The sequence below is a fragment of the Mastigoproctus giganteus genome, chromosome 3 (assembly GCF_048544385.1).
Source record: "Mastigoproctus giganteus isolate SK-2022 chromosome 3, ASM4854438v1, whole genome shotgun sequence".
Taxonomy (NCBI): Eukaryota; Metazoa; Arthropoda; class Arachnida; order Uropygi; family Thelyphonidae; genus Mastigoproctus; species Mastigoproctus giganteus.
Window position 1 is genome coordinate 58,928,596 of NC_143577.1, and position 27,143 is coordinate 58,955,738.

General features: G+C 35.7%; 1 protein-coding gene across 1 annotated transcript in view; it reads right to left on the bottom strand.

The window, feature by feature from the left end:
* Window positions 1–27,143, bottom strand: part of LOC150088043 (gamma-aminobutyric acid receptor subunit alpha-6-like) — a 211,088-nt gene that overhangs the window by 14,677 nt on the left and 169,268 nt on the right. Inside the window, exon 8 of the mRNA XM_090370547.1 lies at window positions 16,875–17,113. Within this exon, the coding sequence (XP_090226673.1) occupies window positions 16,875–17,113 (239 nt within the window). The remainder of the gene's footprint in view (window positions 1–16,874; window positions 17,114–27,143) is intronic.

The following is a 27,143-nucleotide window of genomic DNA, read 5'->3' on the forward strand; positions in this document are numbered from 1 at the left end:
ATCAGAAACTACTCTGCCATGGTAGCTAGGGTCACAAGGCGAGACTGGGGCCTCAAAAAAACGTACCCTAGCCTTATACTACAAGACAACCTTCCTCCCAATAATTACATACGCTTCAGCAATCTGGTATGACAAAACTGCCTTGGTCGTAAATAAGAGAACCCTGGATGCAATTCAACGCACCATCCTCCTCACTACTACCCGCGCCTGCAGAACGGTGAGTAACCCAGCGCTTCAGGTGATAGCAGCAGTACTTCCACTTGATCTTGAAATCGCAAGAACAGGACTCCTCTACTACTTATCTAAGGGAATAACCACCACTTTCTTGGAATTTACAATAGACCCAACAAACAACCATAAGGCAGAAAAGATCCGGCTTCAGTCTCACCTGCTGCAGGTGTGGCAGGACAGGTGGGCAGAAACAACCAAAGGAGCAATCACCCACAAGTTCTTACCGCAACTTGAAAAAATCTATCCAAAATCGCCTACTTGGTTCTTTCCGGGGTTGCAAACAACATACTTGCTAACTGGACACGGCCCCTTTAACGCAAAGTTAATGTACTTCGCCCTTGTAGAGGACCCATGCTGTACATGTGGAGAGATCGAAACCTGGGAACACCTCATGTACGACTGTCCGCAGTACGAGGATCTCAGGTGCATTCTAATCACGAGTATAAGATACCTCCCCAGAGGGCAAGAGTTTCACCTATTGGATTCAGAGGAGGAATACAGAGCCCTGACCAACTTCGCTCAAGAACTCTTCTGAAGAAGGAGAACCCTATATGCAATACACCATGAGTGAAAGGCGACCAGCCAGATAACAAAAAAAAAAACATCCTTTAGGACACACCCCAGAATGAAAATTATGTGGAAGCTACTATCTGTCTACCAAGAAACCCTGCCTATGTACCAACAAATATGAGACCTAAATGAAACTGACAAATATACTGAATGAAGATAGAGAACCAAAACAAAGACATTCAACTTGGACGGGACACTGTCCTACGAGTGACTCTACTACCGGACTTATGAATACACTACGACTGATGCAGCCTCACTACCATGTAACCAAATGGCGATCTCTACCAGCTCCCTTGCCTGGTACCTTTTTTTTCCCCTATCCCTGGCAGGGGGGAGGAGGGAATGGTCTTCCTGTTTCCTCCCTCTCCTACCACTCCACATATTTCGCCTGGTGAGGCATGGGCATGCCTTACTGACCATCTGGGGTTGCCTTCCCTATCGACCCCATACTTCTGTCTTTCCCCCCAGTCTTCAGTCTCTTCCCCCTACTCTGACTAATACGGCAGCGTAAACCCCACATAACTAATCAAAATTAACGATTTCTAAACTGAAAACTGAACCACATTTCAGGATTTTCTAAACTTAAGTGCCCCCGTTTCTTTTTTTTTTTTTTTTTTTTTAGGTCCTAGCCACCGAAATCTCAGGAAATTAGGTGGTAGGACCTGCCAGAGTGCATATAAGCCACTGGGTTCCTGGTCTGCCTCCACGGGGCGTAAGTGGGGCAACGTTGGGCCCCAATTGGGGTTTAGCGGCTAAACGACCAGAAGAACAACGGTACACGACACTAAACGATCCAAGACCCACACATTTTTAAATCTCTGGCATTTACAGCGTACTGTAACACACCACAATGTAAACTACGCGGAGATGGGGGAAACCCCTGGTGCCGCTTGACCCTAAACACACTTACACTTACCACCTCGGCGATAGTGTGACCCATGCGTCGGGCACTCACTATCGTCCCTCTTTCAAAGTCGGTTAACTTATGATGTTTATCCATACTAACATCGAATTACCGTCTGCGTAATACAATGTACCTGTATACCTGCCAAACTGTCGGTTCGTCCACTAGCGAAAGGGGTGACAGCGCTGCGTTGCCCTGGAACCACATTAATTGTGTCTTTCAGCGTATATACATACAGTGTGTGTATTAATTTTTAGACCAGCCACTCTATTAAACCGGGGTTATAACTGTACTAAACCGCATACAATTTCTGCCTAACAAAATGTCAATCCAATTTACTGGAAACACATTCCAATAACTTGAAGACTGTAATAATTATAAATCCAGTAGATCTGCTGGAAAGAGGTGTTCTTGTTGTAATCACAGCAAAAGTGGCTCATCAAAGAACCAGAAAGTATTATAATCAAAAATTATTTTATATAAGTTTTTATAATGTTTCATATAGTGAAGTTCACTTTTTGTTCGGTTTTAATTTAGAAAAATGTAATTTTAATAAATTTAATAAAAGATAATTAATCTATTATTTAATATAACCATTTAATTAAATTTATAAATACATGTTGACGCTAATTTTGATGATAATTTCTCAATATAATTTAATAATAAATAAATTCTCGAGGAAAGTATATTCATAATTTAAAAGCGTCCAACATTAAACTAAATTATTACTTTATTAGCAAATAAACAAAAGTAATTTAAATTGTCTCGATACTACGCCGTAATTAGCGATTATCTGGTCCATACGGCAGCGATGCTGGTAGAGTTAACCGAATTTCGCCATCGAGTCTAATGCGATGATTTGTTCACTGAATGAGACATTCGCTTCCTACAATCTCTTTGAAGCTATTGAACCACGGTCAACGCTGAAAACGTATGATGGCTGCAATCCGTTTACGATACCGCCCCTTTGTTTTCGAAAGAAGATTAGCGCAACCATGCGTGAATTTCAAACGAACTTTTAAACCCCCCATTGATGTAGCGGTTAATATTTGTATATCGAAAATGATTATACGTCCATTATGCGTGACAGGTAATCCATCTGTTTGTGTTTTTAATGAAGGATTTTTCGCAGAATCACCAGGCACGAGAAATATTTTCTAGTCAACAGTAATTAGGATCATTTGTTATCGCGTATCAGTCGCAGATTAAATTTGCGGCGAAAGTAAACCCTCTCGTAATTAGTAGAGCTTAAACGATAGTATACTGGAATAGACTGAACAAGAGGAAGAGGAATGGAATGATAAAGGTGGATCTTACTAACACAATGCAAATGCTGATAACGGTAAGAACACAACCGCTTGATTAAATACAGGATATAGAGTAACATAAGGATTTAAACAGCGATATTTTATCTCGCTATTCAATTTATCTATGTTTTCCTATTTGGCCAACAATCCCATTTGTTCGTATTAAATTAAATTTAATTCAAATATTAAAAATTTAAATTAATTTTGGTGGTGTTGTGTGCATAATTTTCGAGGATTATTGTAGGATATTATTTTAGATTCTTCTGTAGTAATAATGGGAGCATGTGATGCAAGAAAGCAAATATGAGCTTATGTAGCATCAGTCAAAATAAAAAAAAAAAAAGCAATTACACACATCCATTCTCTCTCAACGTTTGTCCAGTTCCTACTTCAATTTATTTAAGCTCTCAACTTCCACAATAGATGTTTGTAAAATAATAATAATAAGAGAAGTTTACCTCAATATAGTACGTAGAACACTTCCGCATGATACTCTCCAGAAATTAAAACGAAAACATCGAAAAACTTACATTAGAGTAACAAATAATTTAAAAAATAATTAAAACTCAATTTAACACAATAAAACTCAATTTAACACAATTAAAAATAAGAAAATTAATTAAAAGAATTTAACGAAAAAAATTGCAAAACGATTTTCCTTCCTGAAGCTTGACAACGCTTTTCGACTGTATGTCGTGATCGAAGGAATGAAAATTACCGAATAGGGGTATGAAACTTAAATAGGGATTATTTGTCTTCGCGCATGCGCGTAAAAGCCCACGAATCGGAGATGAGATATGGCCGACGAACATTAAGAGAATTTTCGTGTAATTTAATTTCTACGGTTTCTGCAATTAATAGTCGCGTATAATTACTTTGGACACCAAGTATTTTGGCCTCGTTAAATAAGAAAGTATGTTTTTCGTTAACGGCGTGAAAGGTTAATTCTGACACTGCTGTACGAGAAGCCCGAACTGAGGCCGCATGTTGATTAACACGAATATTCAAAGGAAACCGCGTCGAACCCTGGTAAGACGAGTTTCAAGACCACAAGAAATGTTATTTGCCAGATCATTAATATGTGTTGCGAACGAGGAAAAGACTGAGCGATTGTTCAGTATAATTAGTGTGTAACTTCCGTATTGGCCTGGCCACAATTTTAAATTCGGTATCTTTAAAGAATCTGTTAAGCTGTTTGTGCCACTGTTCAACATATGGGACAGAAATAAAGTATTTTTTGATATTACTATTGATGGTTGGTGTAGTATTTTGTATCCTATCCTTAGCTTGTACCCTAATTCGATTTATTGTAGCAAGGGGGATAACCCCTGTTTAGGAATCTGCTGATTTCCTTCCTGAAGCTGGCAACGCTTTTCGACTGTATGTCGTGATATTTGTATTTCTGAGCCAAAGTCAGATTCCCTCGTTGAATATATGTAGCCATTTAGAAACTGATTAAAGATAATCGATCTTTTGTAGGTGAACGGGTGATAGCCGTTATAAAGTAGAAGCATGCCGGTGTTTGTAGGTTTTCGATAGATGTTAAATTGGATTTTATGCGAGCCCCGAATAAGCGTGAAATTTAGAAAATTTAATGACTTTGTATCCGTATCCTCACTTTCTAATGTAAATTTGAGAACTAGAATAAATTTAAACGAATATAAAATGTCTTGGATAGTACTACTATCAGTAATAACTAGAACATCGTCTAAATACCTCCCATAGTATGTGATACGGGGTCGAAAAGGCGTCAAATGCATATGCTCAATCGTTGAGAGATAGATCTCCGACAGTAAGCCGCTCAGGCTCAATCCCATAGGCAAACCAAAAATGTGTTTGTACACTTTGTCTCGAAAGGTAATATAGTTTACTTTTAACTCAGCCATAGTAATGTACTGTAGTAGTTTTTTCGATACGTGGTTAACGTTTTATTGTATTGATTGACTAAATTGGTAAATAGTTAAGGGTCTACTTCAAGATAAGTGGAGGTATCTGAAACAACTAATTCTAACTTATTAATATAATCAGGTTTATCGAGTATTACCACTGTATCTCCTTTATCTGCCCTCTGTATAATAATGTCTTTATTTTCCAAAGGTTCACGTAAAGCTGAACTGTCATGTGTATTCAATTTAGGAAGTCGCGTTTCTTTTATGTTATTTACCACTTGGTTAACTTATTGAATAAATAAATCTTTTTGTGGAACATTACGAAGTCCAAATTCAATATCAATTACACACTGTTTTTTAGGTAGTTTTCGAGGTGGTAAATTATAATTTAATCCTTTGGATAAAAGTGAAATCTGGTCCTGCGATAGCGTATAAAAGGAAAGATTTGTAACCTGTTGATATGTCGGTTCGTTGAATGCTGGACGAGGGGGTGTTTGCGAACTAGCTGACGTATTCTGTGGTAGCACGTTGTGTGTATGCGTGGGGGGGGGTCGTCACCCAACTTGTATGCACTTGGTCCCAAGCCCGCGACAATGTGTTAGAATTCTTATGAACGTGTCTTGACCCTCCCGATAATGTTTGTAAACAGGGGTTATCCTCTTGCTACAATAAACCGAATTAGGGCAGTACAAGCTAAGGATAGGATACAAAATACTACACCAACCAACAATAGTATATCAAAAAGTACTTTATTTCTGTCCCATATGTTGAACAGTGGCGCAAACAGCTTAACAGATTCTTTAAAGATAACGAATTTAAATTGTGGCCAGACCAATACGGAAATTACACAATATACTGAACAATCGCTCAGTCCTTTCCTCATTCGCAATACAAATTAATGACCTGTTATACAACGTTTCTTGCGGTGATTCCGACTCGTCTTACCAGGGTTCGACTCGTTTTCCTTTGAATATTCATGTTAATTAACATGCGGCCTCAGTTCGGGCTTCTCGTTCAGCAGCGTCAGAATTAGCCTTTCACGCCGTTAACGAAAAACATACTTTTTTATTTAACGAGGCCAAAATACTTAGTGTCCAACGTAATTATGCGCGACTATTAATTGCAGAAACTGTAGAAATTAAATTACACGAAAATTCTGTTAATGTTCGTCGGCCATATCTCATCTCCGATTCGTGGTCTTTTACTCGCATGCGCGAAGAAAAATAATCCCTATTTAAGTTTCATACTCATCCCTATTCGGTAATTTTCATTCCTGTGATCACGACATACGGTCGAAAAGTGTTGTCAGCTTCAAGAAGAAAATTCGTTTTGCAATTTTTTTGTTAAATTCTTTTAATTAATTTTCTTATTTTTAATTGCGTTAAATTGATTTTTAATTGTGTTTTATTGCGTTAAATTGAGTTTTAATTATTTTTTAAATTATTTGTTTCTCTAATGTAAGTTTTTCGATTTTTTCATTTTAATTTCTGGAGAGTATCATACGAAAGTGTTCTACGTACTATATTGAGGTAAACTTCTCTTATTATTTTACAAATATTGATATCAACGTAGAACGTATTGAGCATTACAGCTCTGGTTTATACTATACAACAACAGATGGAAGTTTGTTCCAGCAATTAACCACCTGCTGGCTAAAGGCAAATTTCCGCGCATTGATTCTATAACTGTCTTTCTTGAATTCGAATTTATTCCCCTTCAGGTTCGTAATATGAGCAAGAGGAAGAATCCCATCAGAATTCAGCGTGCTCAACCCATTCAAGGCCTTATACACCTCGCTCAGATCACCTCGCAAGTGCCTAGTCTCCAGTCGCTGCAATTTGCAGAACTTAAGCCTTTCTTGGTAAGAGTACCCCTTCGTTCCCCTCACCAATCTTGTTGCCTTTCGCTGTATACGCTCAAGCAACTCTATTGCCTTTTAAAATTAGCAGCCTTCTTAAAATGAGGCCTCCAGACCTGTATACAGTACTTAAGGTGTGGCCTGACCATTGCCTTATACAAAGGGATAATACCACCTTTTTTCTACTAGCAAAAAATCCCTGTATTATCCTTGACAATACCCCATGACCTGCTCTGGCAGCCTATCTGCATTGCTCAGAAAACTTCGTATCTGACTGCACAATTACTCCCAGATCTTTTTCATTTTCTACCACCTTCAGTGTAGTATGACACGGTTGGTACATTTTTCTGGGGTTACTGCTACCCATATGCAGTAATTTGCATTTGTCAATGTTAAACTTCAGTTGCCACCTCTCAGCCCATCTGCCCAACTTTTCTAGATCCTCTTGTAGAGCACACTACCATTATTGTCATTAATAACCCTGCCAACCTTTGTATCATCTGAAAACTTCGATATTAATCCTGATATACCTACATCAATATCATCGAAAAATATACAAAACAACGGTAGGTCGAATACCGAACCCTGGGGACTTCTCTAATAGCATTAGCCCACGAAGAGTAGCGTCCACTGATTACTACTCTGTCGTCTCCCACTCAACCATCCTTTTTTCCATTGTAGAAACTTACCCTTAATACCATACTGCTCCAATTCGTACAGCAGTCTGTATAAATTATTGTATTTACGTAATGGTTGTTTTAATTAGCCCAGAGAGAAGAAAATGTCTGAGGTTTGCTGTAAATTAGTGCAAGCTGTACGTGAATGATAGTAGAGAACTTTACATCATCTGCATACAGCAGTAAACGGATCCCATTTTGTCTGGGAATTTTGATTATGTCATTTACATAAATATTAAATAATAATGGTCCCAAGGAGAATCCTAGAGAGACGCCTGTAGGAAAGTACAAGATGTTCAGCCATTATAAATGGCTTGATAATGTCGGTTGATGAAGGAATCGGATAGCCAAGTTCAATAGGGGTCTGTCAAAAATGCTATTATTTTTCAATTTATGTTTTAAAATATCATGTTGAGGAGAGTCTTCCTCATTGAATAAATTAGTGTTTCAGAGTATCAAAATAGCCACCATTGTTAATTTATAAAACGGTAGAAAGAAACCAGGTTTGTAGTCAACAGATCCACCTCTACGAAATCTGTGTAGTTCCGATAACAAAATAAGAGTTTGATGAAAATAATTAGCTTGCTTTGTTTGAACTATAGTGCAATATTTTAGCAATGGAATTTATTAATGTTATAGGTCTATAATTGGTAACCTGTAATTTTTATTGTTGTTTATGAATTTGAAATATGTAATTCTGCTTAAAACGTTTGGGATAAGTTCCTTCATGATGTGATCGACAAAAAAGGGATAACACTGGAGTTGATAAAATCGGAAAGTAATTCTTCCAAAAAATTAACTTTAGCACCTGTGGGATTAATCATTATTTTAGTTAGTCCAATGCAGAAATTAATCACTTACTCTGATCTGTATAAAAGAAAATATAACAGAACTCTAGTAATCTGTAAAGATAGATTCATTTAATGGTGATGGCAACGTAAATACCGAGACACAGTAATCAGTATCATTTTAGAAAGTCTTTTGGAGCAGTTGCAGTTAAGTTAAAGGATAAGGAAGATTTATGTGTTTTATTTGTTTTGCATTTAGTTTTCACATAATTCCAAAAAAAAAAAAATCATTAAAAGAAAAATAGCTTAACGAAATAATATATTTATTTCTCACCTGAATTATCAGGGATTTAATCTCTCTACGCAAAATAGAAATAATGTAGTTTGTCATCATTAGCATTAGTTAGTTTTATTTTAGAAAGTAGTTAATCCTTCAAAGTTTACGTTATTATTAAACCAAACGGGATTATATATGTATATATATATATATTTATTTTTTCATATTGACAGAAGATGGTGCACAGTTATTTATAAAATCATTAATCATTTGCATAAAAAAATATATATTCTTGTTTATACTTGAGCACGACCACCAGGTCAGTGGAGTTTAAATAAATCAATCAATACAAATATTAATCATATTTACAGTCACGGGCTTGAACCCCGGTCCACTCAAAAAGCGTATGCTACTGTTGTTATTGGTTATTTGGTTTTTAGGAGCATTAGCAACTGAGGCCATATTGCTGATACACACGCGCTCTTGACCACTAGGCTAAGTCAGAGGCCTTTCCTTCAAAAAGAAGGAGCTTTTGTTACTGGAGCCCGATCTCAATAAATTTGAGTCCAAATTAGATGTTTTCTTCTATCTAATTCGCCTAAAGAAGCATTTTTAAAAGTTCTGGGGATAATTGGAAACCTATTTACACATCAAAAACTAGACTACAGTTTAGTACTTATCTAACATTTCTACCAGCACTAATTCTGAAGTAACTGATTCAAACGCGATAGATTCTCCTGCTGATCTAGAGAGTGTTTTCTTTTTCCTTATTACTTACAGCTTTTTCTAAAGAATTTCTTCAGTCCAAAAGATTTATTTTCAATTTTGAAAAACAGAAGTTCAAATGTTGGAAAAACTTATTTCTAAAATTGGATTATAATTCCGGTAACATAATGAATTATTCTTGAATGTATATTTTTTCAGGTGGGATTCTCACGACCTTTTGTCTCTGATAAAAGACAAAACAGGTTGTGTGTATTTAATTGGACTCATTATCAACTGTTCATGGGTCCGGTTCAGATGTATCTAATGAATCTGAATTTTTTTTAAGTCTGGTTCAGGTTCTGATGCTGATTCCTTAAGATCTTTGCTTGATCCAAGTACTCATCTCAAAGGACATTCTTCCAATCACCAACCTGCCGTAGTGACTGCGATTAACCCTCCTGTATGGGCATTTGCCAGAAACATATTAACGAATGAGATGCCCAGTTTAAAAGTTGCTTCTTTCAGTAAGAAGCAACGTACACAGCAACTGGGAGCTTTCTCTTAAACCCTACATGTTTAGTACTAGACCTGTGAGGGTACCTCTCGAAAAAAAAAAAAAAAAAAAAACGATCTTGCGTTAACTGTTGAATTAAAGTAATTTTCTGGACATTCCTAAATACGAACAATTTTTTGCTAGGTATAGTTTTTGAAATTATTTTTGCAGCTTTCCTAGAGTTATTGCGGGCGAGGAGCACTGTGTCACGTGAAATCAGTGCAATACCAAAGCAATTCCTTGCAAAGATAATTTCCTACTCTGAGTAACAAAGACCATTCTTTTAAAATCTATTCTACCATCTTTTATGCTCACAGAAAGGAAAACTACTAGAGAGTTTCCAGTAACTCCACTGGGAAATGAGCAACCATCATTGTAACTCGGACCTGTCGCCTTGCAAACTTACATAGTTTTGAGATCAGGCAGGAAGTGAAATCGATGAGGGGCTATCTTAGCACCAACCGAAAGACTCTTACAAGCAGAATTAATAAAAAAAAAAAAAAAGAAAAAAGGTGGCTGCTATTCCATTCGGTTCCACTTAAGAAAATTACTTTGAGAAATCATGCACGTTTAGTTGGTAAGAAAATAAGCGTCATTTAACTAATTTTCGTATTTATAAATAGAACTAAACACAATATTAAATTTAATATTTTAAGTACCGAAGAAATAACTGCTAACGGAGTTTTTATAATTTTATAAAAGTGCTATACAGCATATTTTCATAAAAGGCACGCCGAGTTTATCAGAACTAAGATTATATATGCCGTAATGGCAAATTTCAATGCAAATCATGTTCTAATGTAAAGCGTGCTCAGCATTTTTCCGAGAGAAAGCCATGAAACTGGATTGAAGTACGAAGATGTTTGCTGAAGAAGCAAATCTGAAATATAATACTGAACAAATCGCTGCAGCAGGATTCGAAGAAATGAAATAACGGACTGCGTTTCAGATTTAAATGTCGTTAAACATTTTGAAGATGGCAGCAGAACTTCCTTTCTTAAGGGAAGAAAATGTGAGAAAGAGAAACGACACTGCAAAGTACCAATTAGCTTTCAGGAAGCCCGGGTTTAGCTGACACGCACAGTTCCACAACTTTGTTGTTTTTTGGGCTGACGTTGATTAACCTAAGTGCTCTAATCGAGACCTCCTATTTCTGCCCACACGTTCTGGAAATGTGTGTGCAACTGCTGCTCTGGCAGTATATTCCAAAAACACCTCGAGCAAAAACAGCCTGAAATGACTGCTAAGAAAAGAAGTAACCAAAGATATAAATACGTACCCATTTTGAAATCTGGAAGCGATATTGGAATAGAATTTTCTTCTTTTCAAAATCTACCGAAATGAATATGGACTCACGCTGGAATAATGGAAGCGTTCCTTCAAGTCTGAAATTGGTGCTCACGATCCGACCAGAACTTATAAAAGGACATAACTGGACGTTTAATGCTAGAAAAACTTAACTCTTTATTTATTATGAATTATCAAAATAATACTTAGAAAGTAGTCAGACTATCGTTAATGCTGCATATAGCTCCTTTTTCTCACGTTATGTAACTTGACGTATTTATTTTGAAAATTTTGAAACCATTCCAGAAGCATGTATCAGAAAGACACAATGATGGGATAAACCAAGACAGGAACGATGAAATGCCTCTTATTGCAACAGCATTAAGTAATTGTTAAAGATAACCGAAGGATAGGACAGCATTGCTTATAATATTTCGATACACTGCGTTTGATTTTGCAGTTCAGCCGCAAATACATGGCAAAATAACTCATCGCTGCATTTTTCTTGGTTGTAAATCGGTTCTAATAATATTCTCGTGCATTACAAGCAGTTTATTTGATGTGCATTGCAAGCAGTTTATATGGAAATTTAAGATGCTCATTCAAAATGACAAAGAAATTAAACACGATAGTGTTTAATTCTGGAGGCTCAAATACGATGCAAAATTCAGAATATGTAACATAAATGCTATCTACAAGGGTAACTCCAATCTAAAGGAAATTTATTTTTTATTAAGTCAAAAAAGGGAAAATATGCAGCAATGTTAATATTAATTTTCTCTGTAGTCCTCCTTTGCTTCTCCAAACACTTCTCACTTTCGTCCTTCTTAATTTAGGCAAAATATGGCCTTAGTAGCCTTGTGCCATTAAACAACATATCAACTAACCAACCTTAATTTCGCCCAAGAAAAAAAATTTCGTGGTTGTTTGCGAAACCGCTTGGGCACCAATTCTTTGACTTCGTCATCACTGAGGACCCACATAGTGCAAACTTTGCAACATTTGAAGGTCTTGTGTACGACAGAATATGCAGACCCCAACTGTTGTCTAATCTTCTGGCAACAGTAGAAACAATCCGTCTATTTTCTTGAACGAGAGCATTAACTTCGTCAGCATTGCTTAATGTCGAAGTTTTCGGACCTCTTGAAATGTCTTCGTCAGCCACACTTATCTTCCTACCTCTAAACTTTTCTACCTATTCATACAACTTTATCTGACCATTACCCTTTCCTCCCTATTGTACTAACATTCTTCTGTGAATCTATGAGGATTTGAACCCTCTGAACGAAAAAGTCCGATAGAAAGTGGAACCGACATATCATCATCATCATCAGCCAGTTTCAATTCACTGCGGGATGAAGGCCTCTCCAGCAACTTTCCAGTTCCTTCTGTTTTGAGCACTGGCCATCCATTTACTACCCAAAAACTCATGAATTTCATCTATCCATCTCCGCCTTTGTCTTCCAGGTTTTCTTCTAGCTCCTCTTGGGTACCATTCTGTTATTTTCTTAGTCCATCTGTCATCATGTCTTCGAGCTATGTGTCCTGCCCAAGACCATTTTAGTTCTTTTAGTTTTGATAAGAATGTCCTTTACTTGAGTTTCCTGCCTAATTCATGTGTTTCTCTTCTTATCTAACAGTCTGATTTCCAATATAATTCGTTCCATTCTTCGCTGTGTAGTTCTCAGCTTCTCTTCCATTCTTTTTGTGAGTGCCCAAGTTTCACTTCCATAAGTCATGGTGGGGAGTATACATTGGTTCATTATTTTACGTTTCAGACAAACTGGGATATTGCTCTTCAGTATGTGACGATATTTCCTGAATGCTATCCATCCAAAATTTATTCTTCTCTTGATTTCTAGCCATTTATCATTATTACAGCTAATGACTTGCCCCAGATAAGTATATGACTCCACCTTTTCAATTACTGCTCCTTCAATCATTATTTCCCTTTCTGTGGCATACTTGTTCATCATTACTTTTGTTTTAGCCATATTCATCCTTAGTCCAAAGTCCTTACTAACTGTGCATAACTGATTAAGATTTTCCTCTAATTCTTTGGGATCGTGGCTTATGACCACAATGTCATCTGCAAATCGTAAATGGTTTAGGTACTCTCCGTTCACATTGACTCTTTTCTGCGACCAATCACATCTTCTGAAAGCTTCCTCAAGGGCAGCAGTAAACAGCTTCGGAGATATTGTGTCTCCTTGTCGAACTCCTTTCTCGATTTTAAATTTCCTACTGTCTTTGTCTAGTCTAATAAAGGAGGTAGCTTCTCATATATTTTCTTCAAAATCATAATATATGGGGTATCTATGCCTTGTCTTTCCAGTGCCCGAAACATTGCCTTATGCTGTATGGAGTCAAATGCATTTTCATAATCCACAAATGCCAGGCATAATGATGTTTTATATTCATTTGCTTTCTCCATTAGCTGTGATATTACGTGAAGGTGATCCATAGTTGAGAATCCTGCCCTAAAGCCAGCTTGCTCTTTCGGTTGATTCTCATCAAGTATTCTTTCTAATCTGTTAGTAATGACCCTTGTGATCAACGTGTAGATGTGGGATAACAAGCTAATTGGTCTATAATTTCCAATTTCTGATTTATCTCCTTTCTTATGCAGCAAAACTATGATTGCATTATTCCACTGCTTAGGCGTCACACCTTTTCTAATGCACTTTTTGAAGAGCCTTGCCAGTTTTTGTGTTATGTCTCTTCCTCCCAATTTTAACAACTCTACAGTAATTTCATCTTCCCCCGCGGCTTTCTGATTCTTCATTTTCTTCAACGCATGTTCTACCTCATCAGGAAGAATATCTGGTATGTCGTATGTGTTGCTACTTTGCAATCTATCTTCCCCACTGCTGGCCTCATTCCCTCGCCCCTTGTATAATTCTGTATAGTAGCCTTCTGCTATTTGAATCATGCCTTATCTGCTGTTTATAAGTACACCATCGCTATTCTTCAGTTTCAGTATCATTTGTCTTTCTGTATTACTGCTCATGGCTGCTGATTTAAATCCTTTGTTTTCCCTTAATTTTTGTTCTACTTTTCTTGTGTTAAATCTTTTTATGTCCTCTCTGAGTCTCTCTCTAATGGCTTTGCATAACTCAGTATAATCAATTTTCTCCCTGTCATTGTTTTTCTTGCTCTTCTTTTGTCGTCTTCGGTTCATCATGACAAGTGTTTTTTGACTAATGTTCTTCTTTGGATTTCTTTTTCCCTATAGGTTTTTTTGGGCTTTATCACTTTCAGAAAGTTGTAATATTCCTCATCGATATCTTGGTCCTGAGCAGTCTGCAAAAGCTCAGACGTGTTCTTAAGTTCCAGTACATACTGCTTTTTCTCCTCCTCTGTTATCTCAAAGACCTTTGTATTATTTACTCTAGTCAGTTTTTTCCTTTCCTTCCTACATCTATATCAAGTGTACATCTTGCCATTCTGTGATCACTTCCAACATTTACCTTATTCAGGACGGTTACATCATTCACAATATATCTTCTGTTAGTGAGGACGAAGTCGATTTCATTAGTTGTTAATCCATTTGGACTCTTCCATGTCCACTTTCTGTTCACCCTTTTCTTGAAAAAAAGTGTTCATTACTGACAGTCCTTGAGATTCTGCAAATTCCGCAAGTCTTTCACCTCTTTTATTTCTTTCACCAATTCCAAAATTTCCTATAGTTCCTCTTTCTGCGCTGTTTTGCCTTTTTCCAACCTTAGCATTGAAGTCCCCCATAATAATAGTGTAGTGGGTTTTCTGCTCATCTAGAAGACTCAATTTCGGTGTACATTTCTTCAACCTCTTCATCATCATGGCTCGATGTTGGTGCATAAATCATTATAATCTTTAGCTTGTACCTCTTAGAAATCTTGAGTATTAGTCTTGACACCCTTGATGATGTGCTTTTGAATTCCAAAATGTTGTTTTTAAAATCTTTATGGACCAGAAACCCAACTCCACCTTCACTCCTTTCACTGTTCCCATTGGTGTACAGCAGATTTCCACTTGATAAACTTATAAGTGATTCATTTCTTCTTCTTGTTTCAGCCAAACCGAAGATATTCCAATTCACATTTTCTAATTCCTTTTCCAGCTATAATATTCTGTCTTCACCGATGAGTGATCTTTCGTTATAACAGGCCAAGTTCAGTTTCCGTGCATGGCAGCCTGGTCGTACCCAGAGATTCTTAGCACCCTCTGCTTCCACTCTGATCCTCTCGCTGCCGTAAGAGGGAGAGTGAAAGCTGCTGGGGACTGAGGGCCATTTCTTTTGTCGTGCTGTCATATGCTGGAGGGTTTGGTCTTTTCCTCTTCACGCTGACCAGGCGTCTTGAAGAGAACCACTCTACACGTTCGTTGCCACCTAAGTGACGTAACAGGGCTTACCATCGAGAAGGTGCGCATGAGTAGATTTTAGGGAGGCAGGCCAACCGGACTTCTCCTAAATCTTCTGTAATAGAGAGATATTGGATCCATCAGTGTTTTAGGCTGAGTGTCTGATAACACACAGGATACCTGTTCCCCTCTAAGCCCCGACATAATTATACCCTAACTGCATAAAATAGACTGAGTGAACGCAACTGGCGACACATGTGTAAACTTGTTTAATAACGAAGACCCTATGATGCCCCTAGGAGCGTATTCTGGTACGGGTGTTACTTTTACACACACTGTCTTTACTTTGTCCTCAGGGGTCACAGTGAATATAACCACCCCTCTTCACAGAGTGAAAATGTCAGAGTTCAAATTCCGTCGATGAGGTAAGGAAGTTTTGTACACTAAAAAATATAACTAAGAAGAAAAGAAATTGGTAGCTCGATCCTCACCCCACTCCATGTACGTCTTGCGCTCTCTCTCTCTCTCTCCCCTATATTGTACTGTAATTTGCAGTCGCAGTTTTTCTCCTTAATATAAAATTGCATGTTAATATAGACCAGAAATAAGTGATCTGATATATAGACAATTGGAGGAGATAGTTTCCCCAAAGAATGTTATTTAAAATTATATCCTTTCTTTTAAATTAATTTCAATAATAATAAGAAGAAATGTATTAAATTATCTAAAGATATTTTAATAAATGTTAAACTATTCTTAAAAATAATCAATATTTAAAATTGGCATTAAGGTTACAATGAAATTTATAAGAAAATTTCAGAATTATATAAATTATAAATAAAAAACCATTTAATATTAATAAGACCCAATATGAGCTATGCTATACATGTGACAGAATTAAGAGACAACGGGCGTACAGTATGGATTTATTGTACATTATATAAGATATTAAGTCATATTACCAAAGAACTGTAGCTGAAGAAGATATCAACCGAAATTGAAACTGCACCCCTCAAGCTCACGACGCAAACCCCTCCCAAGCCTAATCGTATTATCGTTACTACAAATGATTTTTCGCTTATTCCTGTGTTACCAAAAGTACTGCAACATTCAGGAATAAGTATGGTGTATGCAAACTTGTTACGAAAATAATTAGAAGAATGCTGCAAAGCAAATATATAAATGAAACAGTAGAACGTAGTTGTATCAGTTAAAATCGATATGCAACGTGGAAAAGAACTCCGAAAATTTGAGTCTGTGTGGTAATGGAAACATACTGGTTAAACATACACACAACATTAAAATCTATCTGTAATCTGTTGTCTTTTCTTAGTGCCCCCATACTTTTGGCAACACAGTGTACAGAGGTTAAGCAAGGTGTTATAATTTGGCGTTTTTTCTCGTCTTACTGTTCGAAAATAATTTCAGGCATCGTATAGTTTTGTGGAGAAAATTAAACGTAAACTGGAAGTAATTATAGTTACCTTTCCGTCTGGAGTTGTTTCCTTTTCATCAGGCTGTTTCGTCTTTTCGGTTTTTTTCTGCAGTTTATGAATTTCGTATCTATCCACAAAGTTCACACATGCATATTCTACAAGGGCGGCGAACACAAACGTAAAACACATAATAACAAACCAGTCTAGTGCTGTTGCGTACGTTGCACGCTGTAATGAAGCTCTGCCTCCAAAGCCCATCGTCACCAGGGTAAGAACAGTTGTAGCACCTGAATAACAAAAATTATAACAAATTGCAGTCAGAAATTAGCGCATTAAAAAAAAAAAAAAAATACTTAATCTGTCTAAAAGCGTTGATTACAAAACTTTATTATTATTATTTATTATTTTTTTTTTTGTTAACAAATTGTTAGAAAAATTTCTCATTAAAACTTTTTGTAAAAAATTGTAGTTCTTATATATATTTCTTTTTCCCTTTGCCTTAGACACTGCAACTTTTAACTGTTTCATTTAAAAGCATTAAGTTTTCGAACGCAGATGATCTCAAAATTAATATTTTAATTAAATACTTGAATGTTTAAAGTATTTTATTAAATAATTGATTTAAAATTTATTTTTTAGAAAAACTAACTTTCTAAAAGTAACCGTTATACACTACTAATTTAAAAATAACTTATTTCTTATTAATAGTTGAGATAAACTCAACTTAACTTTTGTAGATATACAAATGGAGTTATTACTACATTTTTTAACCTGTTAGTGTATTCTAGGGGAGGGGTCAAACATTATTTACTGGTATTTGTTCTGAAAAGTATTAATTCGATTCTGCTACAATAATTGTTTTGTTAACGAAAACATCTACTGTTTCTCAAACAATTTTGCAATCACCGTAATAAATAAACAAGGCCAGGCAGTTGTACTGAGCATCAATGTCTGCAGGCGTAATTTAGGTGCATGCTGGGATCCATTCAGTTTCTGCTTCCAAGGCCAGGTGGCACTGAACGCGGAAAAGCCAACTTTGAACTATCCATCAATCTTTTCCTTTTTTTTTGTAGTAAAAAAGAGTGTACTGATACCCTTAATTATTATATAGGGTTGCCTTTATACTGCATTCGAGACTACTGAATAAAGAGATTTTTTTTAAGAGTTAAATTATTAGCATACTTCTTGAATTATTCTGATTTTTTTCCCTCTTAAAAACAAAAAATAAACCAATGTATGTGCCCCATTTTCAAATTAGTTTACTTAATATAACACAAAAAATAAGTTAGAATGGTTTTCATAGATTATTTAGCTTCAGGGTGGACATACAACCAATGCGTCTGCTAGTCAGAAACTATCTAAAAATTCAGTTCCTTGAAACTAATAGTAAAGTTACAGGAAAATATAAGCCTCTTGTACACCTTGTAAAGGAATCTTAGGGCCTGAATTTTAACTTGTGTAATTAATATTTTTATTACAAAATTATCATTTTATATTTATTGATGAAACAAGAAGGATGTCAGGATTCCTACGAAATCTCGACAATTGCATTTATTAAATAGATATACAGCTATTTGCATAGTATCCCACACTTGTGTATTAGACATCCTATTTTTTGGGGATTGTTCCGATTTTGTGTAATGCCCGGTATGCCCATATACGTTTTTTGTCCCCTGTATTCACGCAAATTTCTTTTTTTGAAATAAAAAATAAATAAATAATAAAGCTAGAATAATAATGTATGGTATTGTTAATTTAACATGGACGTAGTAGTAGTAGTAGTGGCACTTGATGCAAGAAAGCAAGTGTAGGAGCTTATGCAGCATCAGCCAAAAAAAAAAAAAAATCACACCATACCCTCCAAATGCCTGTCCAGTTCCTCCTTAAATTTATTTAACCTATCAACTTCCACAACGACAGATGGAAATTTGTTCCAGCAATTAACCACCCGCTGGCTAAAGGCAAATTTCCGCACATCTATTCTACATCTATCCTTTCTTAATTTGAACTTATGTCCCCGTAGGTTCGTATTCTGAACAAGTGGGAGGATCCCATCAGAATTCAGCGTGCTCAACCCATTCAAGGCCTTATAGACCTCAATCAGATCACCGCGCAGGTGCCTAGTCTCCAGCCACTGCAATTTGCAGAATTTAAGCCTCTCTTGGTAAGAGGATCCCTTCATTCCCCTCACCAATCTTGTTGCCCTTCTCTGTACCCGCTCAAGTAAATCTACATCCTTCCTAAAATGAGGCCTCCAGACGTTTTAAGTGTTAAGATTAATATGCAACACCACTCATCTTTTACATCTAATATTATCGAAGAGCGTGGACTTTGCAATAATGCATCGATAATTGTTGATGAAACAGAGCTTTGAATATTTTAAATGTTTTGTTTATTCCCCATTCAGTTAAATTCCTGTGCGTAAAAAGAAAGAATGTTCCAAGGAATGGATATTTAAAATGAGAAAGATCGCACATCAATGCATGGCATTTTTAAGTACTGGACATGGTGATCCTATTAGTATTCAACGTTAACTTAAAATGAACAAAACAAACAAACCACTGGACGTGTAAAGTCTTCCTAAACTTCTGGAATGCAAAACGTCACGTCCCGCACTTCATGATAAAGGACTCTGTAATAATTCTATTTTGCCACTGCTAAGATCTGGTCCTGACATTGTTTATAAGGCTACTGTATAAGCTGGAACAGGGATCACAGGAAAGATCCTTAGATGGATAGCAAAACAGGAGGAGGAGGGTTGTGATTAATGGTTAATCTCTAGGTTGGGATTTAGATTACATTAACGTAAGAAGTCGTGTGCCCCAAGGATCAATACTAGGATCACTGTTGTTTTTGATTTTCTTGAATAACATCGACGAAGGGATATTGGGGCATGAAATTAAAATTTATAGATAATGTCAAGATCGGAAAATTAGCTAATGATCAGAGCTTATTTAGGACGATATAAACAGGCTCCAAGGAAAGTCAGAGAAGTGGCAGCTATGTTTTAATGTGGCAAAATGCAAGGTAGTATTGAATTGCTATGTGGTATTGAATTACAAATAGTAGAGGAAGAAAGATTTGGGGCTCCAATAGACGGACACGAAGTCCGCCGTGCAGACAGGTGGCAAGGTATCGTATTGATAATATATCGAACCCTTGTTTGTAGAGTTAGGGAGGTCACAATATCCATGTGCAATGCAGTTGTAAAACCGCATTTAGAATACTGTGTCCGAGTATGCACCTAAAAAAAAAAAAAAAAACAAACAACGTCCATATGAGAAAAGATTTCGAATATGGGGCTACACAGTTTGCCAACTAGGCACCTTAGAGGAAACCTAATAAGAGCGAAATATTGAGTGTTATAAATAATTCTAGAATAAGGTAAACCCCATTCACTGTAATTAAACAAACTCTAATTACAGTGAATGGGGTTTAGGCTGGTTTGAAGAAATTCTTTTAGTAAGCGAGTCATGGGTGGTTAAGGCTAACAGCTTTGAGAAATTTAAAGGTCAGCTAGATAAACGCCTGCCTAAGTAAAGATCACAAGATGGTTTATACTAGAAGCGATTCTGCAAGTAACAACTGATTACAAATTGACTTGAATGAAGTTTTACAACTTTGTTAATAAAATTTAAAAAAAATCATATAAATAAAGAAGGGCTAGGTGTCGGTATTGTAGTTTCGTCATTTTTACTTCGTTGGAGATGTCTGGGTTTGATTCCTGTCTATGACTGGAGGAACTTTTGAAAAGGACTTCAAAACTTCCTCCAGAACTCCAGGTTTTTCATCCTTCGAAACTTGTAAACAACGAAAGCTATAAAAACACGAGCCTCCGCATTATCAGAAATGGAATACTGGGACAGTCATGAGTCCATGACCTTCAATCCAAATCCAAAAGGTCCAAAGAAATTATCCTGATTCCACTGCCGGCAACGAAGTTAAAGGCTTTTTCCTTAAACTTCTTTGTCGATGTGTTTTCGTATATTTTCGTCAGCAGTGAAGTTAGTGGTAGCTGGTTTCTAGGAGTGCCATAATGTTCTTCTACATTTTCAAAAGCCTGAAGATATCATGAACGCTTCATCGTACTGAATACTTCTGAAAGAATTAAAAATTCAATTCGCAGAAAACGGCCCGAGCCGTTTGACCTGCGGAGTTCTGTTAATTATTAACGACAACGCAAGGCCACATACGAGTGCAGCTCAAAAAAGCTTTTCAGCATTTGGGGTAGTAACCTCTTGATCATCTTTTCTACGGCTTGATTTACTTTTCACCTGACTGTTTCCGTTTGCTGCACCTACTTAAATAACAGCTTGGTAGCAAGCGTTTTTCTGACGATGCGAATGTTGAAAATGATGTGCATCACTGATCACAAAAGCAACAAACGTCTTTTAAGCAGGGTCTTTTAAACATATTTTAAGCAATTTTGTTATAGAAGCTAATTAAACGATTATATTTGGTTGGCTAGCTTGGTCCCGGAAAAGTCCTAATTTTTCTTCTTTAGGGCGCATTTTGTCCTTCATTTTTTATGCTTAGAATTCATTTTGTCTGAGTTCCATCCCTGAAAATCTAGTCACCCTAGTATAGCCACATGTGTTGCCCTTGACAACAGAAATAAATCGTGTTTAGAAAGCAACGCATTCATTTCGATGGTTGAGCAAACATTTTAAATCAGGTTGTAACAATATTTTTATATGAAAGAGCGTTGAACATTCTTGTACTGTATAAGCAGTACCGTGTCAAGCCATCCAAGTGCCTGGATGGAAACAGGAAAATCCAACCTTCCACTAATGAAACAGCTCCAGTCATAGTGATATTTTTTCCACCCTTCGCGAGCTGGTGTCTGGATATGATTCAGCCCTGTATTTAATTTACAGAAGTTATAAGCAGCCAAAACCGAACCACCAAATTACGGTGGACCGAAACAAAGTTTGGAGTTCATATTGTCACGATAATAAAATCTAAGGGAAAGGAACAAAAACAAACTAGAAATTCAAACGCTAAATGAGAAACCGGATATTAAATAAAAGCTACTGAGCGTTCGTTCCACTGTATAAAGCTAAACCATTAACGCAGAAGTTTGAGAGTGTTTTTGTAGATATGCGTGACCAAAGAGCGTGTTTTCACCGGGAGCAACGTACTGCACAGCGAAAATTGTTAATATTTAAACACATTTCGGTGAGATTTTGTTAACGCAGTCCAGAACAACAATGTTAATTTGGTTTAAGTTAATCAAATGTGAAATGTTCGTATGCAGATCACTGTTTTATTTGTACCCTCACTGTACGGATTTTGATAGCTATTTTTAATATTCTTTCTTGTCTGAAATTGGCAGGAAAAGAGTAAATCTCAAAACTCTAGGAATCCGTCTTGCAAGACTACCTATATACACAAATACTCAAGTATACACAATTACAGTACTACTCTTTTCATTTGGTTTTCGGAGGGACATCGTCTTCTTCCCTTATACAAGCATGAATGCGATTAAGTTTCTCTTGTGGTAGAATATTTAATATTCATGTTAAAATTTAATGGTAGTCAATAATCTTTTCTGTTCTACCTACCATTAGCAACATCCCGAAATAGATGACTATTGTGTCTATCTCTGGTGCCAAGCGCACATTATTCTGAAATGTTAGATGACATTTGTTTAGACAAATTCCGCCGCACAGGAACCACCTACGCGGAAAGCGTGGTAGTCTAGAAAAGTGTGTCCGTTACGGGTCGACAACCATCGGTTGCTACTAACCTCTTTCTATGCGGTGTAGCTCGTTCTTGCAGGAGATATACAGTTACAGCTACTGAATTCTTTTCGTTGTTTAAACTGATAAGAACTTGTTTTCATTATTCACATCCATTCATGGAATTTTGTTACATGAAAACATTTAATCAATGCGGTTATGGAAAAGAGTTTAAAAAAACACAAACAGATATATATATAATGTTCTCTTGAATAAAGTGTACGAATCCAATAGATTAATAAATATTTTATTATAATCTTTTATGAGCTTATATGGTAATTTGAAATTTTGAATTAATTTATTTAATGAATGAAAATATGTTTACACCACTATATTTTTAATATGTGTGTTAATATATTTACTTAATGTGGATGTTAATCAATTTTAATTGTGAAAATGATTACTGATTATCATTTGTTTGGAAAAAAAGTTTTCTTTTAGTGATATCAAATATATTTATTATAACGAAGAGAATTTTTACAGCCGGGATGAGGCTGTTTATTCGTTATTCTACGATAAATTCACACTGCAATTTCACCTCTAACGAATGACTTTCAACCGCCTAAAAATTTCTCTCCGTTATAGCCCAAGTTCTTTGTTTACAATGCATCTGTCATTACTAATCAACAGCCACTTATAGGCTTGAATGCCTTGGTCATTCAAAATAATCTTTAATTAAACAGATATGTATCTATAAATACCAAATTACCACCATAAGCACATTTAAAATAAAAGTAGATAAAAAATGTAATAGGTAAGATTATGTCTAATCACTACATTTTATTAATATTGGAACACGACCATTGCATTAGCAGATTAAATATATTTAATGCAAACACCAAAGTGCTTCCACCCTATTTTTCTTAACATTAAACGCCAATGCTTTATTTATAATGTACATTTTAAGTAATATTTAACAAATATAAACTTAATTCGTTAGTCAGATTGAAATGAATCAGACAGCTTTAATATCAATCAATAAAACAAAAATTATGGTTTCTAAAGGTTCATTTAACTATGGAAGGCCATCAAGAATTTTAATCTATAACAAATAGATTGAATATATCAAAAAAAAATTAAAATATCTTTGTGTATTTATCATCAAGAAATCCATATAGAAGAACTAGAAAATAAAATTGAAGCCTTCATTGAAGCAGTTATAAGGATAACGAGATCAGAATGGAGATTAAAAAATAAAACGTTGCACTGTTTTAAAGCAGTATTTCTACCAGTCGTATATAAGCTTCTGGAATATGCTTTTGCAAAGCAGTTAGTGTCAAAATGAGGAAAATTATCTTCAATGCAGAGAGCTATGTTGCTTGCCATGAGTCGAGTACGTAGAATAGTGTCGACAAATGCTCTAATTTATGAACCGGGTGCATCCTCTGGATTTATACGTAATTTTCAAAGGATGTGTATATCATCTGAGAAGAGGCAGTGTTTTTAACATACCAGATATTAGTACTCATCCTGAAAATAACTTAAAACAGGAAAAAGATAGAATTCTGTGTGAATTGTACGCCATCTGAAAATTAAGATGGAATAATAACGAAATATGGAAGCACGTATTATTGGAGTGTACGTTATATGATAATATTAGAATCAATTTTGTATGGATACGTTTGGCAACAGAAATAGTGATTTAGTTCATTTTGTGTCTAATCAAGGTAACTTTAATACTTTCCAACGTCTCTCCTCTTTAATCATAGAAAACACTTCTTTCTCAGGAAACAGTCTAAAAATACTCAAGTATGAGTTTTCAGTAAAAATAGGATACTGCTAGTACCTATTGGTACAGGATAAGATATATATATCTTTTTTTCATCTGCAGTTACCTCACTTCCTCCTGTGGATGATTTTTTTGCTTAAATAGCAAGGACAGGGATAGTTAGTGAGTCTTTTTTTTTTTTTTTTTTAAGTGATACCAGGTATGAGCAACCTGAGTACGAGGAATTAGCATCAACTGGTATAGCACTACCTTCAGTGGATGCTTACATGACAGTGGATACAAGACCGACTCCACATGCCGGGAAACGGGCACCGGGCAGCTGTTACCCAGGTGGTGGTTGCTCTCTCATGGCAAAGAGGCATAACACACACAACAGCACATGCACTAACCCTTGCAGAAACACACATACTAATCAGAAGGCAGGCCCGTTTTACAGATTTTGTATTTCATCACAGTAACATTAGGTGAAGATATATATATCCAGGGACCACCATGGACAGGGAACACATACATATATACTTATATTTTTTAATGATTATTTTGAATAATCAAGACAAAAACACCGAAGGTAATATTAACTCGGGATAGGAGGTAGCGACATAGGATGGTCCTACAAATATCGTATAATTTCTCTCAGGACATACAGCTTTGCTATATTATATTTTTTAAATTATAACTTTATTATATAACTAATTAAATTATATTATATAACTTTTAAAACTTTGAGTGTCTTTCTTTTAGTGCCATGTTATTCAATAAGCTTTGCAATTTAGTGAGAACTGCTCTTGGAAATCAGAGCTATGTGGCTGGTTATACAGAACTAGCGTGAGCTTATGAAGAGTTTGATATTAATTGAGAACGAAAAACCTGATCGCAAAGAGATTGAAAATGATCAGTGTGGTTATAGCTAGAGAAATGCATGTTTTATTAAATCTGTGGTTCCACAAACAGTGACTTACAAACACTAGATTTAATTCCATACAATGATAGTTTCTGTCGCTGTTATAATTAGTCATACAGCAAATCGGATGCATGACTAAAGTAAAGTAAACTACTATTGTTGCAATGGCGGAAAAAACGAAACAGCGATCTTTGTTATCACGTATAAGAAATTAATTAAATTTCTCCAGAGTACATTAATAAAATAAAAATGTAACAAAAATTGAGAAAGATTGCGGATACCGCGTTGTCGTTATCTCTTTAAGAGAATAGTTAATTCTTTTATCCTTCAGAGCGGCGAAAGTATTATTTCTCCGAATCACATTTATTGATATTCTCTCTGATGCTGTACTGAAAATTACAGTAGATCACAACATTAACTATGATAATATTTATTGTAATTTGTTCACATTTTAACCAGTAGCACAACTTTTTATTTTAAATATTACAGATGTAAACAAGTTCAGTTGTGAGAGCGTAATATTCTTTGAAATGTGCTTTCAAACCATTAGCTGCACTTCTCCAAAATCCTAAAACGTTTTAGATCTGTCACCTCCCTATCCAGAGGAATGTTGAATTTTAAAGACTCTGTTAGTAATAAATATTTTATTACCATTAAATAAAACACAAACGCGGCTGTTGGTTGCCCTTTTATTGGTTTAGATCCAAACTGTTGACTTAATAGCTGAATCAAAAAGACCAACTACACCACATTTTTTTTATTAAAAAAAAAATTATAAATTCGATTCGGTTATTGATACGTAATTTTCACGATTTATCCAAATTGACTTAGTTATTCTGCAAGGTATTAAACAGCATAATATCAAATGGCCAAATTTTAAAACTTTCTGTAGATAAATTTAAGAAGTTTAAATTTTATTTTTAAAAAAAATTGCTAGTGTGCCAAGCACGCATAGTGGAAGTTAAATGAAACTTCTTTCGAATCATATGAAACGTTTCTTATTTAAATGTTACAGTAGGTTAATATTTTGCAATTGTTTTAAAAGTTTATTACAAAATTTTTACAGATCTCTCCTTTGTACTCAATGGAGGTGGTTTGGGTGGTCGCATTGCACGTATGTTTAGGTATACGTGCTCTATACGTCTTGCAACAATTTCTGAAAGTAAAATATGTGTGTGTTAAGGGCCAAGGCGGCTAAGGTCACGAAGCATAAATGTAGTACAGTGAATTCTTTAAAATTTGGCACAGTCAAGAATTGAATGGTGCTGGATTTTAGAGAATGATGCCAGGTAGTGATTATGTCTAGAGGAGCCAATTTCAGTGAAATATTAAGCAAAAGCAATTGAACTTATTTGTATCTGTAAACATTTATGACTATCTTATCCTTTCATTTGTTTTTGCATGGAGCAGGATTTAAATATAATATAAATATAATATAATATAAATTCTCAGATATATTCCAAATTTGACACTGAATTCATATAACCCTGGCAGCTCACGTCGAACAACTTCTTTACAACTGTTTTGTCAACTCGTCACTAGAGAACACCTGATTTCTAATGGGGAAGCAAGAAACTGAAAAATTTGGAATTTCAGCAACGTGTATACTCCTGTTTAGCGTTTCACTGTAAATTCATTTAACCATATGATTCGCATCAAGCAATAAGTACTAAAGTACGCGGTCTTGGTGAATAGTTTACCTTTTCATATTCATTTTTTTTTTTTAATTTTCATTAGGAGCGGATATCTGTTTATAAATGCATAGCATTTATATTGCGGAGGTACTTCACCGCGAGTTGCCTACGTATTGAACTAAAAAGCCACTGTTTCATTAATGAAGTGTGCTACTATTTATTTAAAGTGTATGCCATTTCTTATACTGATATTTTATTTTGGGATAAAAAATAATTCAGAATCCCAAAAGAAGGTCTGTGATAGACAGAAGA